The sequence below is a fragment of the Phaethon lepturus genome, unplaced genomic scaffold (assembly GCF_000687285.1).
Source record: "Phaethon lepturus isolate BGI_N335 unplaced genomic scaffold, ASM68728v1 scaffold13644, whole genome shotgun sequence".
Classification (NCBI taxonomy): Eukaryota; Metazoa; Chordata; class Aves; order Phaethontiformes; family Phaethontidae; genus Phaethon; species Phaethon lepturus.
In genome coordinates this window covers 804-19,350 of record NW_010537053.1, presented here as the reverse complement: position 1 = coordinate 19,350, position 18,547 = coordinate 804, and the positions used below count along the sequence as shown (strand labels likewise).

The 18,547-nt window shown below is 35.6% G+C and overlaps 1 protein-coding gene across 1 annotated transcript in view; it reads right to left on the bottom strand.

The window, feature by feature from the left end:
• Positions 1 to 18,327, bottom strand: part of TAF2 (TAF2 RNA polymerase II, TATA box binding protein (TBP)-associated factor, 150kDa) — a gene marked incomplete at its 5' end in the record, with an annotated part of 47,036 nt that extends 28,709 nt beyond the window's left edge. Inside the window, 8 exons of the mRNA XM_010286365.1 lie at positions 3,167 to 3,419; positions 5,408 to 5,473; positions 7,455 to 7,564; positions 7,665 to 7,779; positions 10,010 to 10,164; positions 11,656 to 11,791; positions 16,488 to 16,573; positions 18,228 to 18,327. Of these exons, the coding sequence (XP_010284667.1) occupies positions 3,167 to 3,419; positions 5,408 to 5,473; positions 7,455 to 7,564; positions 7,665 to 7,779; positions 10,010 to 10,164; positions 11,656 to 11,791; positions 16,488 to 16,573; positions 18,228 to 18,327 (1,021 nt within the window). The remainder of the gene's footprint in view (positions 1 to 3,166; positions 3,420 to 5,407; positions 5,474 to 7,454; positions 7,565 to 7,664; positions 7,780 to 10,009; positions 10,165 to 11,655; positions 11,792 to 16,487; positions 16,574 to 18,227) is intronic.
• Between the last annotated feature and the right edge of the window lie 220 nt (positions 18,328 to 18,547).

The following is an 18,547-nucleotide window of genomic DNA, read 5'->3' as shown; positions in this document are numbered from 1 at the left end:
ATGATAAACTTCTGTTCTTAATTATTTTCTCTTTTATATTTTAGATGAAAATTCTGTGTTTACTAAGCCAAGTTTTCTGACTCTACAGAAGCCAGCGATGGAAAAGGCTTTTGTAATACCAACTTCCCAAATTCACCCTGCCAGTAACCTCAGCCTCGACTTTAAGTAGGCCTCAGCCACCCTAAGACTAAAAGACCACCCCTAAAGTGAAAGGCAAGTCAGCTACCTCTAACTTTAATCGTAATTCACAAAGAGACTGTACACCAAGACAAATTTATTGCTACAAACTGTTTTGGTGTAAGGCAGTAAGCTTCCACAAAGCCAAAACTGCTTTTGTGCCATCCCAGCACCCATATATTTGCTGTATGGAGCAATGAAAGCCTGCAGACAAGAACACCTATGCCTGACGATGGATTAAGACTGATTACAGACTGTAATGGCACATGCATACAAACAAGTGGGGCCAACGCTCCCTACAATGTAGCAGGAGTTTCCATTGTAATAGACCCACCACAAACGAAGGAAAAATCTGGTTTCATACAGAAGAAAATTAATTTGATTATTTCCTTCTAAATTATTCAGCTTGTTTCAAAGGGTATTACATACACAATAAGACAGTGAAAAGCAAGAGGCTATCTGAAGAGGTGTAGCAATCCATTTTACCATTGCTCTTACATAAGATGGGTGCTTTACTACTGAAAACCATTTTCCTGCTATGCCAGGCTTCAAAGGAAAGTTAGAGAGAGAAAATACTGTGGTCAGACTAGATGTTCCCTTCCCAATAACTGAAATCTCTGAACTAAAGATGCAGGTACAGCTTTTTCTGTAAGGTAACAACTCTTCCTGCAGAGGAGGCTTAATCCCAAAGACTGCTTAGAAACCATGATGATGAACTTAAAACTGCAAATGTGAAATTTATGTAGCAGTGTAAAATAAAACCCAACCCCAAAAATATTATCAAAGGTTACTATATTTACAAGATCTTCACTATTCCATTAAAATTGGGGTGTAAACTTTTAAATATTTTTTCACTTCTACTTATTTCAAGCATTTAATTTTGCAAAATCTATGGGTGAACAGCAGTATTTTCAAATTAAATCAACAGTAGTTAAATCATCATCTTTTCAGTACTTTTTGGTCTTATAATGTGTTCTGACTCATTTGAACTTCTCTTTAAATACTGCCAGAATCCAAGTTTTCTATTTATTCTACTGACATGCTATACACTCTGAATTAAATGTATTTGCACATTCCCCACACCATAATGCAAGTAGCCTGTCTTGCATTATTTCTACTTAAAAAGACAGCAGGTACACTCTGCATCCTTCAATTCAGTACAGCATAAAAAAACTGGCCTAAGATAAAACTGTAATGCACACCTATGAAACGCTTCAATGTTTGGGGGTGAGATTTTGTGGTGTCATTTTTGCTTTTTTAAACCTTATAACATAGCACAACACTGCAATGGACCTGAATAGAAAAATCAGCCTGCATACTCTCAGGAATTAATGTTGTGACATTGTTTTCTCCTTTCATTGTAGGGTTATTTGCCATGAACTACTCAGCAAAGTATGTGTGTGCGCACCCCCCCTTAACTTCTTTATCAATGAGGATTTAATATGTTATCTGGATACTTTATGCCTGAAAGACTGAAGTGCTGTTTTACAATCAAGTATACAGTACATTTCGGAAGTAGTAAATTCAGTTTTATAGTTGCATTATCACCTCTCACTTCTCTGTATCAACATGAGTACACCAAAAACATTTTACAAGAGTAACCACAATCCAGCTAGAAGTTACAAATCAACAAAAAATAACCCTCACCCTCATAAATATGAGGGACCTGTTTTTTTTTTTTAATAAAGGATACAAAGCCTGAATACTTTACAAGCTGTGAAAATTAAACTGAGTTAATGACAACAGGAGGTGATTCTTACTAACACCCTGATGTTGGAACTAGTAATAGAATATATTACACTTTCCTCATAGGTAACTTACGTGAACGTAACTACAACTCTGTCCTGCAGTGCACCTTCACCATGATTCAACATCACTGCCACATTTTTTGCTTAACTTTATAACCTTTTTTCTGCAAGTCAACAACCTTATCTCTAGACCCAAAATTTTTCATACAGTTACAATTGAGCAAAACTGGTTATGATCATCTGCAGCCCAGTTGCCTGAGAATTCAAAGTAAAGACAGAAAAAAAAAATTGCATTTAAACATTCTAACAGCTGCTCTTTAATATTTACCTGTGGAATATACACTTTTAAATATTCCAAATGAATTCATTATGAAACGTACATATTTTAAGGCAGATACTGGCAGTACCAATACTAGAACATACACTGGCAGTATTACATCAGTGTTTCATAATACTAAAATACTTTGTCACAAACATTTCTTGGGTTTTGATTTTCAAAATATGGCCAAAGGATTTATTTCTATACAGGCACTAAACTATTCTCAACAGGTACACAGCAGAAAGCAAGCTATATGCCAATAATCTGAACTCTATAAATTGTTAGTAATGCCTTTATGTCCACAGAAGTATGTCAATAACATGCCTTTTGAGAAATTCTTATTCTGCTGTGTTTCCACCCAGTTGTTTTATAGGGTGCTCTAGTTTTCATTCTTAATGCTAATGTAGAAAAAAAAATCTTCCCTTTTCAAGGCAATTATTTGGCTTTTTAATATTTAATTGCGGACCAACATGATGTTCATTTTGTGCCCCTATTCAATCTGAAATAACATCGAGCAGCAATCTAAATTCACATTAGACAGACAGATGAATTTCAGTGCTTCAGAGTTTAACAGACGGGCCAAGGAACTTCCCAGTAAAATAAAAAAATACATTTTGGCTCTGAAAAATATTAAACAAAAGTCTTTTATTTCTGCCACTTAATGAAATCTGGAAAAATCCCTTGTGGTTTTCATGTCTGACATCTCAATTTTGACAATTATAAAAGCCTTCTGCAGTCTCCATTTACAGACTAAAATAATACAGCTTTCCTTTCAAATCAGTCATGTTAAAAATACTTGGCAAACACTTTTCAGAGGCTAAATATCAAGCCAGTTTAAGAACTGTGATGAGTTTTGACCCATTTTCAAACATTTACAATGTCTAATGGATTTCTTCCCTTACTCTCATCCACACAATCTCACCTTTGCAAGGCAGAAGCAGGCCAGCATTCTCACCCGGTAGAAACACTGTTCCTGTTCTAGTATATCAGTCAGTGCAAGCCGCGATGCTGGAGTAGGGAACTTTTCCAATGCCAGGATGGCTTCTTCTTGTGCAACCACATCTCTCTCATATCGAAGCTGATACTGCCACATGAAATCAGATTGTTCAAATTCTACCTTCCTCAGTACTGACATATCAGGGTCTATTCTTATCCAGAGCAAAGGGGAATCAGCACTAAGACAGACATGAAAAACATTAATAGCTTACAACATTTCAAGACTACAGAAATTCAAAAGATGTTCTAACTTGTTATGAGTTATTTTTAAAGTATTTAGAGTCAAAGAACCATAAAAGAATGTAAGTTATAGGGGACTTTCGAAAGTCCCCTGGTCCAATCTCCTGCTTCAGGGATGGCAATTCTGTAGCCTCCCAGGGCAATCTGTCCAAACCTCTAATATGTCCAAGTGAATACAGTGTTTTATTATTTTTAACCTACAGACCTGAGTTCATGGTAAACTACTGTGTAATCTCAATAGATTTAATTCTACTTCCGCAGACACTGTTAACTTTCACAGGTGAGCAGCACTTTACCAGCTTCTACAATTTAAGACTACCAAAAAAAAAAATCCAACAAAGAAAATCTGGTTGTAAACACCCAGGGTTTTTTTATACACTGTTTATTATCAATAGATGTGAGAGTGCTTTACAAACACACACGCGCTATGATGTTGAAAGCTGACAAGGGTAACCATGCAAACACACAGAACTGCCAAACCAAATGATGATAAAAGTAAAAGTATCAACAGACAGGATTAAAGTTTTAGTCCTACAGATAAAATTACTCAGTTGTAATCCACCCAAAGAAGCGTTTTATACTTTAGTATTCACACAGCACCATGACTGCAGAAGTAATTTATGGGAGCAACAAGCACAAACTATATAATAAAGTCTCTTATTCAGTTTTCCACATAAAATTGATAACATCAGAATACAGATAGAGAATTAGGAGAGAGTTTGGAATGATGAAAAGAGCATCATTATAAATATGATGCATATTTCTATATACATTTGTGGAATATCTAGAATTACTGTCAAGATAGTAGCTAGAGAAGAAAGGATAGTGAAAAGAAGAGTGCAATACACAGGATTTAACAGAAAAGAACGAACATTATCATACATGCTTGGAGCAGAGGAGTCCAAAATGGACAAAAGCACAACGGCATCGCAGATTGGTTAGCAGATAAAACAATGCATAAATGACTTGCACAAAATCATATATCAGTTCAAAGGTAGTTTTAAGAAGATCTTTAAGGTCTCAGCTTGGTGTAATGCAATAGCTACCTGAACATAACTGATCAGAACTACTCACAAATATTTATGCTAATTGCTCTTAAATATAATTAAAAAACTATTTATTCATACGTCAGCTATCATATAGAACTGATAACAATTACTTGCTCAATGAAAATATCCCTTATAAAATTATTTCTGTATGTTAGATGAGGTTGAATTTACAAGAATCTCAAACACTTTTAAGGTGACAAGCAGTCTATCCTTCTTCAAAGAGATACCACTAGTTTTCAAGAGCAGATTACTTCCCTCAGCCAGCACAAAGTACCAACACCTTCAGTATTTCTGAGACCACCACTTGCTCCAACTCAAGGAGGGTAAAGTGGGTACTTACACTGAGCAAGAATTTCCTTCCAAAGAGCTAAACAGTTCCTACTGAAATTAATGCCATTATTAATTTCTGGATGAAGCATTTCATCACTTATTTTCAGTTTAAAAGAATTCTTTTGGAACTAACCACAGATTTCAGGTACTTGTCTATCTTAGTGCTAGTTAAATGGTCTTCACTGAGGTCCAACACAAATTGCTCTTACTTTGTTTTAAGCAAATTCTTGTTTATATTTTACCTAAAGTCAGCTGAAAGGTATCATTAGAAATGTGTAAGAAAGAATCAAGTAATTTATTCTACCACCTTATCATGCCTAAGATTTTTTAAAACTGATTATAGTAGTTAACCCATACATTTTACACTTCACCAGCATTTTCCCAGCTACAGAAGAGTAGCAAAGGTGGCAAAGAAATGTGGTATAGACATGAAATAGCCAGTCATAAAATGAAGTACAACATTACTATCAAATCCTTCAAAACAGCATGCTTTCAGACAAGAGGAACATGGCTGTCTCACAATGAGAAACTCCAACAAGCTAACTTACTCCATAGCAGAAAGGTCCATGTCCACCTCTTCTCCATTCATCAGTGGAATCTTTTTCTTCTTATTTCTATTAAAAAAGAGAAAATAGAAAAAAATATTTATTTAGGAAATGGTGCTGGTCTTGAGTTAATTTTCTTCACAGTAGCCAGTATGGGGCTGTGTTTTGGATTTGTGCTGAAAACAGTGCTGATAACACAGGGATGTTTTCGTTATTGCTGAGCAGTGCTTACACAGAGTCAAGGCCTTTTCTGCTTCTCACACCACCCCACCAGCGAGCAGGCTGGGGACGCACAAGAAGTTGGGAGTGGACATAGCTGGGACAGCTGATCCCAATGGACCAAAACAATATTCCATGCCATATGGACTCATGCTCAGCATATAAAGCTGGGGGAAGAAGAATGAAAGGGGGCACATTGGGAGTGATGGCATTTGTATTCTCAAGTAACTGTGACACGTGATGGAGCCCTTTTTTCCTGGAGTTGGCTGAACACCTGCCTGCCCATGGGAAGTGGTGAATGAATTCATTGTTTTGCTTTGCTTGTGTGCATGACTTTTGCTTTACCTATTAAAGTACCTTCATCTCAACACATGAGTTTTCTCACTTACCCTCTTTCGATTCTCTCCCACAACCCACTGCGGGGGAGAGAGCAAACAGCTGTGTGGTGCTCAGTTGCTGGCTGGTGTTAAACCAGGACAACCACACTAGCAAGGGTATGTTTATAGATGGAGCCTAACTCTGCAAAAGTACTCTGTGTATTTCACCACAACAGAAAATAATGTTCTCTCCAGTGAAAAATACTCAAAAAGCTGACCTGTGTATGAGTTTTGTTCAAATAGCCAGCAATACTTTACATTGTAAAAATGGTGGGAGTCAAGTTTAAACCAATTACACATAAGCATACAACTTTGAGAAGTAGAGGTCAAAGTAGTTATTAAAATGCATTAGGAAACGGAGAGAATCTTATTTGGGAAGTATGTTACTTCTCTTGCTCATTAGGTCTAGTGAACAGTCCTGGCACTCTTCACAGAAAAGGAAAACTCTGCAAGGGCTTCATTTATGTATCTTCACTTGAGGTACTCCTCTGGCCTACATTTGTCTTCCCTCTAATTTGTCTTTCCCATTCAAAGGCACTTAGAATAATTTGATTATAATTAGAGTCTTCATTCAACTCAATTTATCATAGAATCATAAAATAGTTTGGGCTGGAAAGGACATTTAACGGTCATCTAGTCCAACCCCCCTGCAGTAAGCAGGGACATCTTCAACTTGTTCAGGTTCCTCAGAGTCCCGTCCAACCTGACCTGGAATGTTGCAAGGGTTGGGGCATCTATCACCTCTCTGGGCAACCTGGGCCAGTGTTCCACCACCCTCAGTGTGAAAAACTTCTTCCTTAGGTCTAGTCGAAATCTACTCCCTTTTAGTTTAAAACCATTACCCCTTGTCCTGTTGCTACAGGCCCTACTAAAAAGTCTGTCTCCATCTTTCTTATAAACCCCCTTGAAGTACTGGAAGGCTGCAATAAGGCCTCCCCAGCACCTTCTCCAGGCTGAACAATCCCAACACTCTCAGCCTGTCCTCACAGCAGAGGTGTTCCATCCCTCTGAGCATTTTTGTGGCCTCCTCTGGACTCGCTCCAACAGGTCCATGTCTCTCCTGTGCTGACGGCTCCAGAGCTGGACGCAGGACTCCAGATGGGTCCTCACCAGAGTGGAGTAAAGGGGAAGAATCCCCTCCCTCAACCTGCTGGCCACACAGCTTTTCATGAAGACCAGGATATGGTTCTATATAATTAAGCTCTTTGTAAAACTTTTATAAAATTTAAGACCTTTACTTTTAATTAAGACCTGCATATAAAATGTACGGTTTCTTGCTGCCCATAAACAATAGTAAATTCTACGTTCTCCTCTTACATCACAGGTAAATCTTATTCAGTAAGATTAACAAAATATAAACACAAAATTTAAAAAGCATGTATTTATCATCAATGCACTATGTGTTTTCATATATCCATACTAAAAATATTTGCAATTTGTATTTTAATTCTTACCTTCTGCTTTTAGAATGGCAAGGTATGTCATGTTTAAGACTGTTTTCTTCAATCTGCAATGTATGGTTGAATGATCCATCAAGTTCTTGCACTGTCACTTTCAGAGGACCCTTCAAGTTCACAAGATTTTGTTATTAACATTAAAGGTATGCTTATTAATGTATACATCATACTTGTATGTGTAAGTAAAATATGGAAAATTAACCTTACCACGTATTTCTGAGTGCCAGGAGATGTGTAGTCTTGTTTTATTTCCAATTCTAATACATTCCGTTTTCTATTAAATGCAAAGCTACCATAAAATTTTACCACTCCACTCTGATCCCTAATAAGCAGTATAGGAATTTTAGTGCACAATGCAGTAGTTATAAACTAACATAATTCTCAGTGTTTTCACTCTTTACACTTGCTTTATGCTTCTTTATTCCTAGAATTTCCTATCCCCAGCAAATCAGGAAATTAAAACGCTTATGTTTGTTCATGAACTTTCTAAGGTTTTTTTTTTTCTTTAAGCAGTTCGTTAATGTACAATCATGTACCTTATGGAGAAAAACTGAAGTACAATGAAAATTATCTAGTAAGAAAAAAGTCATTATGAAAAACTATACTGGACCCCACCACATCCTTGGCATGCTCTCAGAGAAAGTAATTGAGTGAGACTTCAGTAATTTCAATACGATTTTACTATGTATTTCAGTTAAATAGAACTCAGGGGAGAATGTAGACTTTAGCTTCTGTTTTCTACCCACACTACATTTAACTCAATTATTTTATTTCAATTTTTCTAACTGGGTCATTGTGAGCATCCACATGTGTGAAATATATGAGTTCACACATACATGAGAGTATACAGTATGACTGATAAAAAGTAATGATCTCACTCTGCATTTTTATCCCAGGCAACTATTTCTTAAAGTTAACTGTTCCTGTGAATAACTTCATAATTCATTATTTGCATGACAGTCATTACTACACTTCATTTATAGTAAAACTAAAACACGAGAATGAAGTATTTTAGCCTAGTGCATGCTCCCAACAAGTCTCTGATGATGTAAGACAAAAGTAATGAAGGAAAACCTGTTCTTTCATGTCCTGACATTTAAGGCAGGAGCTGACAGATTCCAACAGGCTTCTTATTGTATACGCATTATTAATTTTTCTCCCAAAATGTGATCATTTGGCTAGATTCCTCAGACTAGTTCTGTTCATGGTGGCTGCCCTCATAATGGTCTGTGGCTGTCATCAGATAGAGCTTAAGGCATTTTTAGTGGTTTCTTCAGCACAAGGTTTAAACTCCACACCAACACAGCACTCGTTAATAGCATAAGACAGCACTAGTCAATAGTAGTAAGGTACTCGCCCAAACAATACAAAAACCTGCTGTGGTCTTACAAGGTGGAAAATCTACTATCACAGGTGCAACTGTGTTTGAAGCATGTTAGGGAGGTTACAACCATAGGATTAAACACAAGTTACAGTTAACAGGATCAGCCTTGGGGACAAAGTCCAGAGAGGCTGAAAAATCCCCAAAACTGAGAGTTACAATTCTTCCTTGTTTACAGAACAGACATAGTTAAGACTCACCTAGCTCAGACAGTAATGTTGACATTTAGGTATAGCTCCAGTGTGAATATATGTACATATAGAACCCCTATTTTCCTCAAGAGCTTAGCACAGCTAAGTAGGGAAATTAGAATATATATATTCTATATATTTATAGTTTATGAATTCTTTTGATGCAGATAAAATACTAACTTCTCATATGACTTTATAAATATTAATTATACAGCATTTTTAGTTAGATATTGAGATGCATGACATTACTAAGTCAGCTCAAATAAATAATGTCTAAATATAAATACCTACTTTTGTTTTCTGTTGGAACAGTAAAGTATGGTTTTGCTGCAGTCACATATGATTTTAGCCTGCAGTCATGTTAATTAAAGCTTAAATGGATAACGATAAATGGAGCAAATTCAAATTTATGCTCATATCCATCCAAAATAAGAAATCCTATTTCTTGACTAATGTCACTGAAAGTTGAAGAATCAACACAGAGAGGTTTATTTTACCTGAAATTTTAATATCAACACAAGCTACCAAGTTATTAAATGTTAGTGTATTTGAAACTATCAATCTGCACTTTAGGTTACTTATTTCATGGTGATTTACTGGAAATTACATCTTAAAATGCACCAGACTATAGCATTTTCCATGTCAGACTTCAGCATATTTCTATGGGCAGTGTCCTCTGGAATCCCTTTAGTATAATTTGGCCTTAAATGCCAGCAGAGTTCTTGTGCTTCTTTCAAAGTAAAACTTAAAATCATGAAATCCCTCCTATAAAGAACACCCAAAAAAGCTAGCATACTCTAAATGACTATGAAGGGAGTGTGAACCTGTGGCTCACATCTATTTCTAATTCAAAGAATAAGGTACTTAACTGTTTTAAACAAAGATACTTCATACCTTTCTTCACATTCCTTTAATAGTGCCAATTAAGAAACAAATTCATTCTCCATATTAACAATCCAGACCAAGAATAAAAAGGATACACCCATTGCTTTATTAAAGGTTGGATGTCTTTGCCAGAGACATTTGAGATAGATTTCAAAAACCCAGATGTGGAAACCAACATCTGACTCCACATGTGTGACTGGAACTTCTGAGATGAAGCAGTGCTGGCCAGACTCAACAACTTGTTGAAAACCTAAAATGATAAAAAGTTATTACTTTCACTAAATACTTCAATATATAAAATAAACTTTTCTGTTTAGTTGCAACTAAATTGCAACTCAATTCCAATAAAACTTGTAAGTAAATAAACTCATAGGCCAATAAACTCATTCTCTGATAACTGGCTTCAAAAAAAGTCTTCCAAAATAAAGACATTTCAGAAAATTATTTTCTTGTCCATATCAGAAATCATGACTTGCAGACACAAATGTATTTTTACTTCAGGCAAACCATCCATGATGCTGAGGAAACCTCTGAAACCTAAGCTTCTTAACATGAGAAATGTTTAATTTTAACAAAATTAAACTTAAAATGTCTTCTTTACTCATCACTGCTACCGGTACAATTTATCACGCAGCTTTTAACAGAGTTGAATTCAAAGTGAAATACAGAAACACTTTTTGACATCCATTTTCTAGTTCTAAGCACCTCTATACTTCAAAACCATGCAATTTGTGAGGTTAGTCACTGCAAGCAGGTGTGGCTTTTATTTACCAAATTACAGTGCAGGAAGTAAGAGCTGCATTTTTAATCAATTCTTCCCACCAGAGCTTTTTCAAAGAACCAAATTCCTCGAAGTTACATATAAATATACAAAAAACTACTAAAAGACCATCAGCTTTCAAAAATTATCTACACTAAAACAGATTACTGACTATATCTGCATTTTAGAAATAAAACAGTCATCAAGTTCTCTGCTTTGCTATTCTTTTTTTAAAAACTGCAAAGAATAATTAAAATTTATGTGAGGAAAGCTTTAAAAAAGGTGCATCCGCTATATTTTCAGCCTAACAACTGGTTATAATAGCTCTAGCACAAGCACATACATATTATTCTTCAAAATACAAAACAAGCCAAAAAAACACACAAAAACCTGAAGTTGATAGGAAAAGGTATAATTCAGTTTCTAATTGAGTGTTTTTCTGTAGCATCCTATCTTTTTTAAGGCATATCACAAAACATATTTAGTAAAGAAGAAAAACTACAACTCTGCAGAATTTTAGCATTTCAGAATAAAACAACAATCTTCTGTTCAACTGCTTCTTCTACAATAAAGTTCTATGCTCCTTCTAGCACTGAAAATTTTATACAGTGGAGAGAGCAGAAGATGGATTCTCATTACTTTCATGATTTATAATTTGAATAGATTAGCTCTCAGCAACACCAGTTAGGGTCAGTAAAACAGGTCGTCAGTGTTAACAAACGATCACAATAACCCAAAGCAGTGAAATATCTTAACATTAAAGAGAATATGCAATAAGTATTAAAAGTTATGTATAAGAATAATAGCTGACCTTATTCCAATACAAATGACCTACATTTTATGCTTGTTCTATCCTGCTAAAAACTGAAAATGCAAATGGAATCCTAAGACGACATGTTTTTTTTTTCTTAAACATCATTTAATGAATAGAAATGTGACTAGAAAGTTGTATATATTCCACATACTCATTTAAATACTTACCTGTAACATGAACTCCATGCTAATCCTGTTCTCAATCAGCCTCATAACAAGATGTGCTTTACACTGGAACATAGTGTAATATTCCCAGGACAGTGTATGAGGGTGTTTGATAGAAAAATGTAAATGTGACGCAGGGCTGAAAAAAACAAACAAACAAAAAAATCCCAGCTCTCTATTTTGCATTTTATGGAATGAAACTTAAAATAAACCTTAGCAACCAAGCTTCTAGCTGCACCAACAATTATTTAGGATCTCTTCTACTGCATTGAAGTTATAAATTATGACATGATTAAAACGTCCACACGCTTGTAACTGAAAGGTGACATGGGTGTAGGTAGCTGGCATACAGCAAATACTGTACAGAGAACAATGACAGGTAATACATGCTGTGTATTATTGTAAAGACAGTGGTAGCAGTACCAGAAGAAGGAAATCTGTGACCCGAGTCTGGAAATTACTCATAAATTGATATTCCCCCTGCTCCACTTCCATTTAAAAGTGATTGTACATAGTGATTATTTCATATCCAAATCAGTAATTGTTGCAATTTTGCAATTGTTGCAATTGTTTGCAATTTTCTTGCAATTGCAAGAAAAGTAAGAGTTTTAAAATTCACAGCAGACTTTCATGTGATGAGCCAAAGGAATTGCTTGCTTTTTATTTTAGTTAGCAACTTTATGCTTTCAATACTTTGGCAAACCGATGTCTTCTAAATCAGATAATATGCCAAGGAAGACTAGGCAGAGCATCATGTTACAGCTGCCACACTGTTTCCATAACTTGAACTATCTGTGGTGCTCCTTCACACATATCCTTTGTGTCTATAAGCAAAATATTTTAAATGGTTTAATTTCATTCCATATCAGAAGACAGACAGATGGTGAAACCGTGAAACTTTTAAAAACAGAACTGATTTCTGGATAGCCTTAGCAGCTGTACAGTAATAAAACACTAAAAGACTTAATTTTGATGGGCTTTAAAATTAATTTTCTACTCCAAGTTTTACTTTTCAGAACACAAACATTCTGATCTATAGCCCAGTTTCAAAGCTGGAAAGTAGCTGTACTACTGTAATTCTCAAGAAAAACAAAAGACCTTTTTGGCCCCTTCCAATTAAGTGAAAAGGAGTGATAATTAGAATTCTGACTTCATTTTACTGATGAACCAAGGCTGTGGCAACTGTATTTTGTTGTGCTATGTTTTTTCTTTTGGTACTTTTCACTGGACACTTGAGTTTTCCATGAACAAATAAAAAACACCTTAAGACCCACACCATGTCAGGCCAACTTCGTATGTGTGAATCCAGACTTATTTTATGCTGATTAACAGAGAATCGCAAATTAGCCATTGGACATAGAAAATGCCAGCTACCCAAAATTTCTGGGTTCAAAATTTGATTGTTCCCCTCTGATTCTTGCTTATAGAGAACCTAACTAAACCGTTTCAAGATGGACCAGGCACTTGATTTGTCCAAGGACTTTAGAAGACAACACTGCAAGACAGAATGGAATAATTCATGAATTGTAAAAATCAAAGACAAGCACTTTAAACCTGATCTTTCATGCCAGCTATCTCAGTAAAAGACTGATCTTCCAGAACCTTCAAAGACCTATTAAATAAACCATTTTAACTTTGACCAATCTTTCTATGCAGTTGACAGACTTATGCCAGCAAGAAATATTCTACCAGGACAGGACCAGGCACTTGGCTCCTTATCTGCAGCTATTAAGATTTCAGATGGCAAAAACTAAGGTAGCTGCAACACCTTAATATTTTTTTTCCCCCCACCCTTTTCTTTACTGGGAAACAACCTTGACTTCACTCATGAATGTCTGTTTATACATCTTAACAAGATAAAGAAAAAAAATTATTTCTAAATTTAAGCAAGTACTGCCCTTCTTAAGTAGATTGAGTATACGAATAAGAAGGTACTTAGGTTTACTACTTGCTGTGTCTAGTTGGTAGACAATTGTTAAAGTTCCTCTTATCAAAATTGTCCTGTTATTTTGGATACTTTTCTGTTCTAAGGTAGGGAAGGGTTAGCAACCATGAAAGAATTGAAATGCAAGGAGGAAACTGAGGTTGTGGCTCAGACATTATATAATAATTTGGTCTCAGTATAAAACTATGTATCCAGCTTCAAATTATACAGTTGATTGACTTTGGTAAAATTCTTTTCTTGAAAATTACAACCAAGCCAGGTCCCACATTCTTGGCTGCCTTAAATTTACTAAGTGTTGATTGATTTTGGTACTGGTTACATTATTTAACTGCAAATCAAAACTGAGACAAGTTTGCTCCATATTAATACATTTATTCTGATTATATTTTTCTTCAATCATTAGACTTCTAAAATTTTTATTGAATTGGCACCAAACGAGAATTAAAGTTAGCAATATGGACCTAAAACCTTTGTCAAAATGAAAACTGAACTAGCTTTTCCATGGAAATTTGTAATGCTCACACTATTGAACACACTCCAGTCATTCCATGTAAACCTGTCAATATGCTTCTTTCATTTGAAATGTATCCACATAAGTTTCTTCATGTTTTTAACTTTTACAACAGGGTGGTGCCAGTACAATCAAAGACTGAAGAGAGACAAAATCTGAGAGGGGAGAACACAAAATGAAAATGTAACAAACAAAGCTTTGTTTTGAAACTCCCATCCACGCAGCAGATAACCTGCAGTTTCCTTTCTTTCATTTTCCCAACCTTTAGGACCTTTGTTTTAAAATAAATGTTCTGGAGAGTAGCGTTTGTGTTTCACTAGACATAAAACAGGAAGAATCTGTGAGACCTGTGTTTTGCACAGAAATTAATTCATGTGTCTGAAAGAAGTTATTTTTTCCCAGTGATTTCTTTCCATATTCCACTTCTAATTTAGCTGAAAAATGGTATTATTAACTGACCTTTTTTTTCTTCATATTACTATTAATTGGGACTGCTGTAATGCAAATATGCTTGTCAGGAAACCATATCATAACAACCACAACAAAACAATAAATATATTGGAGAGAAATGTTCTAGACATCATTATGGAAATACCCCCCAAAATATGAATCATTTCCCAGAGTCTGGAACATATACTTAATTTACATACAAAGGAACTTTGCAATCTACAAGAAACAGCAAGCTGTATTTTATATTTAAGTGACATTATGATTAGTATTAACTAGCTGCAATACAATGAAGTAGTGAAAGAGATGTAGAAATAGTATCTAACAGTGATAAATCACATAGAGGAAGGATACAGTTAAGAGCATTAGAACAGGATTTTTTCAATTATTTGTGTTCAAATCTGGAATAAACAGAATAAAACTAATAAAATTAACAGTTACAATGAAACTTTACTTTTAGTAAATTTCTTTTTTTTGAATGTGCCCTTTTTCTCTAATTTCATCTGATCCTATTAATCTGAATTTAGTTTATCTATATAGACGAGTATGCTGCCAAATTGTAATGCTGCCAACTGAAAATACTGAGAAGACATAATTCAGTACCCCAAATTTTCCTTTAAAAACAAAAGACACCATCACCAATAGGATGCCTAAAATGACTGCTGCTAGCTGTAACTTCATTTTCAGAGGTATATGTAATAAAGGCATCTAGGCACTTGGTCTGCTTCACTATTACAAGACAGTGAACTAAATCAAAATCCACCATGAGCAGACAAGCAAAACTGAGTAATGGCTTGGTGTACATACACAAGGTGCATCTGTGACTGTCAACATCCAGAAAACAGGTAGTTGTTGAGAATTCACCTGGCTAGGCAACCAGCCCATATGTCCTACTCCTGATTTCAGAAAACTCTTCTTTTTATATCTCTCAAAAAAGATCACTATTCAAATTTTAAATGGGTTATTTGTATGCTTGATTAAGTTCTAAATCCAGAGTTTCAATTTTAAATGAACAAAACCTGGATTTGTACACACTCAAATGCAAAAGAACCATTGCTGCAGACAATTTCAGTTGTATTTTCATAATACAGGGGCACAATGAAGACTTAAGAAATTCACATATTCTCCCACTCAGCCTGCATATACTCAACCTCACAGTTTTGCACATGCTGCTCCTAAGTTTCCCAACAGCACTCTTTGTGAGGCTGTGCCATAACTAGATTAATTTATCCAAGAAAAGAAAAACCCCAGCAAAAGGTTGTCATTGAAACCCGGATCAACTTACTGACCTGTCTTCTAGTCTTCTTCTTTCTAACTCCAGTGGTTAGCCTTCTTTCTACCTCCAGTGGTTAGCGCTACTCAGTGGGTAGTACAGGAGTCTCACAAAAGAGGTAAGGGGAAAATTCCTAAGCTAGCAATACTGAAACTACAGTGACTGGGAAAATAGAAACCCAGCCAGTTCACAGTTAACTGATGGCACTTCACAAATAACCAATCTAATACTTTTTTTCCCAACTGAAAAGAAATCTCAGTATAAGATTGCAAGGTGGTAACTGAGAGTAGAAAGAAAAAGAGCAAAGACAAAGAAAACTGATGATACTCTAAAAAGCCTAAAGATTACTAGCCACTCCAGAAATAGCTCAGGTCAAAATTCTGGCTCCATTTTCTCTCTCATCCTCTTACTAAAAAGTAGTTTTGTAACAGCATTAAAAACATTCATTATGCTTAATTCCCGTCAAGATTTAAAGTGAAAGAAAAATAAAACAACAGTGATACAATATACTCAAGAGGTACTTTATGAGGCTGGTAATACATGCCTTGGGCAGCTGAAGTTCTTCAGCCTTTGGCCTTGCTACACAACACACCCAAGGCATATATTAATGGCCCCATAAAAACATACCCTGTAATGACTTGCGGCTTAAACAAACATACTTGTCTTTCTCTTTTCCTCCTCCGAATATTGGATGCAGTAAAACTCCACCAGTCTTCAGTTCATATGCCACTATTTGATCTAACTCCTAAAAAGTACAACATACGTAAGCAAGCATAGTTTTGAAAAGTAGAGAAATTATTTAAAGACAACAGGAAAACTTTTTGTATCATTGTTCAAGCCGTATCTCCTAATGAAACTTGTTTTACAAACACAACGAGCATTTTAAAATCAGGGATGTTTCTCAGCATGGCAAACAATAATAAACCAGTAGAAATTAGCAGCTAATACCTGTTCTGAGTCTTCACTGTGCGTCAACCCACAACAATATTTAACTATAATGTATCTCAAGAGTATTGTTCAACAAATAAATTGTCTCTGACACAAAGAAATAAAGGTGATCACCATTTCCTCGCAGTGGAAAGTAATATTGGGTATACCTACAGAGTAGACTGCAGCATATAGAATGTCACCTTGACCCATGGCCATGCCAGGCAGAAGCCGGTTCTGAATTGGAACATTAGTTTGAATTTGTGTGGTGCTGTGCCCATGTTAACAAGCACACTTCAAAGGCAGGATGGTTTGCATGGGCTCACTATCACCCAACAGTCAACAGGGCTTTTGGATCAAATTGGGTCAGCCTTAGCATAGGGAGAGGGAATTGATGTCTGTCTGCAAGCCAATCTTAGTCAAAGTATTTCCAAATGTTGGTATGTATTGATATTTATTGATTCGTATCTAGTTATGCACTTTCATATATTGACCATACATTCAAAGCAGTAAGGACAGAACTGGAGGTTGTGACAGAAGCACCTGTCAGTTCTATGTGGAAGCACCTAGCTAACTCATAGGGAAGAAAATGAGCAGCTAATATCCAGAAGGAACTTCTCTTGCACACACAGCAGTGAACTCTCACACAGACCTTCATCCAGTTCTGCTGTCCTCTATAGCACCCACACCTTTAGCACAGACAGCACAAGACTAATGAACTGAACACATATTAAGCAGGTAAGGACAGGGTACTGGGTCCCCATGTGAGTAAGGGATGTAAGTGGAGCACATGGGGTTAGGAATCTAGTATTTGGAAAAGCAAGGGTAAAAGAATGTGCTGAGGGAGCAGAAGAAGATATACATCTTTCTGTGAATGAATGTTACTGGCAAAGAATGAAGAGTCACTGCTGCTATCACTAGAAAGTACCTGTCTGAGCACTGCATGTGGAAATGGAAAAGAAATTTCTGTTTATATCTTACAAGAGAGGAAATCCCTTCAATGAGGATTTTTTACTGTTTCATTATTTCATTTAGTACTTAAATGACACTAAAAGATACATGATCCACTACTGATCCAAGCTAACAGTGGAGCCCTTCTGAGCTGTATGGATGGCCATCACAGTATAACAAATTCACCAAATGTATCTCCTTATGAATCTGATATTCTATTCCAAGTGTTTAAAAAGTACAATCTTTTTTGTCTTTTTCTTTCTGTTTTTGTGCAAAAGCCCAAACAAAAAGAGGAAAATTAACTGCACAAACAAAAATTATTATTCATAAGGCAGTCACAAAATTGTATTTTCGTTAATATATTTGGTATTTTTCCTTGCAGCAGTGGTAAAAATAGTCTGGCTCTAAGTTTTGTCACTTTTTTAGATTGTAGTGCAAAACTGTATGATATTCTGGTTTTATATTACATCTTCTTTGATGTAAAACGTCTAAAATATATAGAAAACATTACTATTATGTACCTGTTTAATCCAGTGGCGATACTCATTAACACCAAAGGTTTTTTTCATCCAAAGGCCATAAATATAACCTGAGATTCCCTTTAGCACCCATTCATCTGACCTATAATAAGAAAGAAGCATGAATGATAGCACTTCAGAAGGTATTTTGTACAGAGTGGTATTTTTGACCAGCTCAAAATAGCCACAAATTTCAGCAGGTTATGTAACTTCTCTAAGTCAATAGGAGTCTGATGAGCTGTGAACCAATTTATGTAACTTGGCACCTGGATGGGACTGATGAAACTGAAAAACCAGTGAAAACTGAACTTTTACCACAGAAT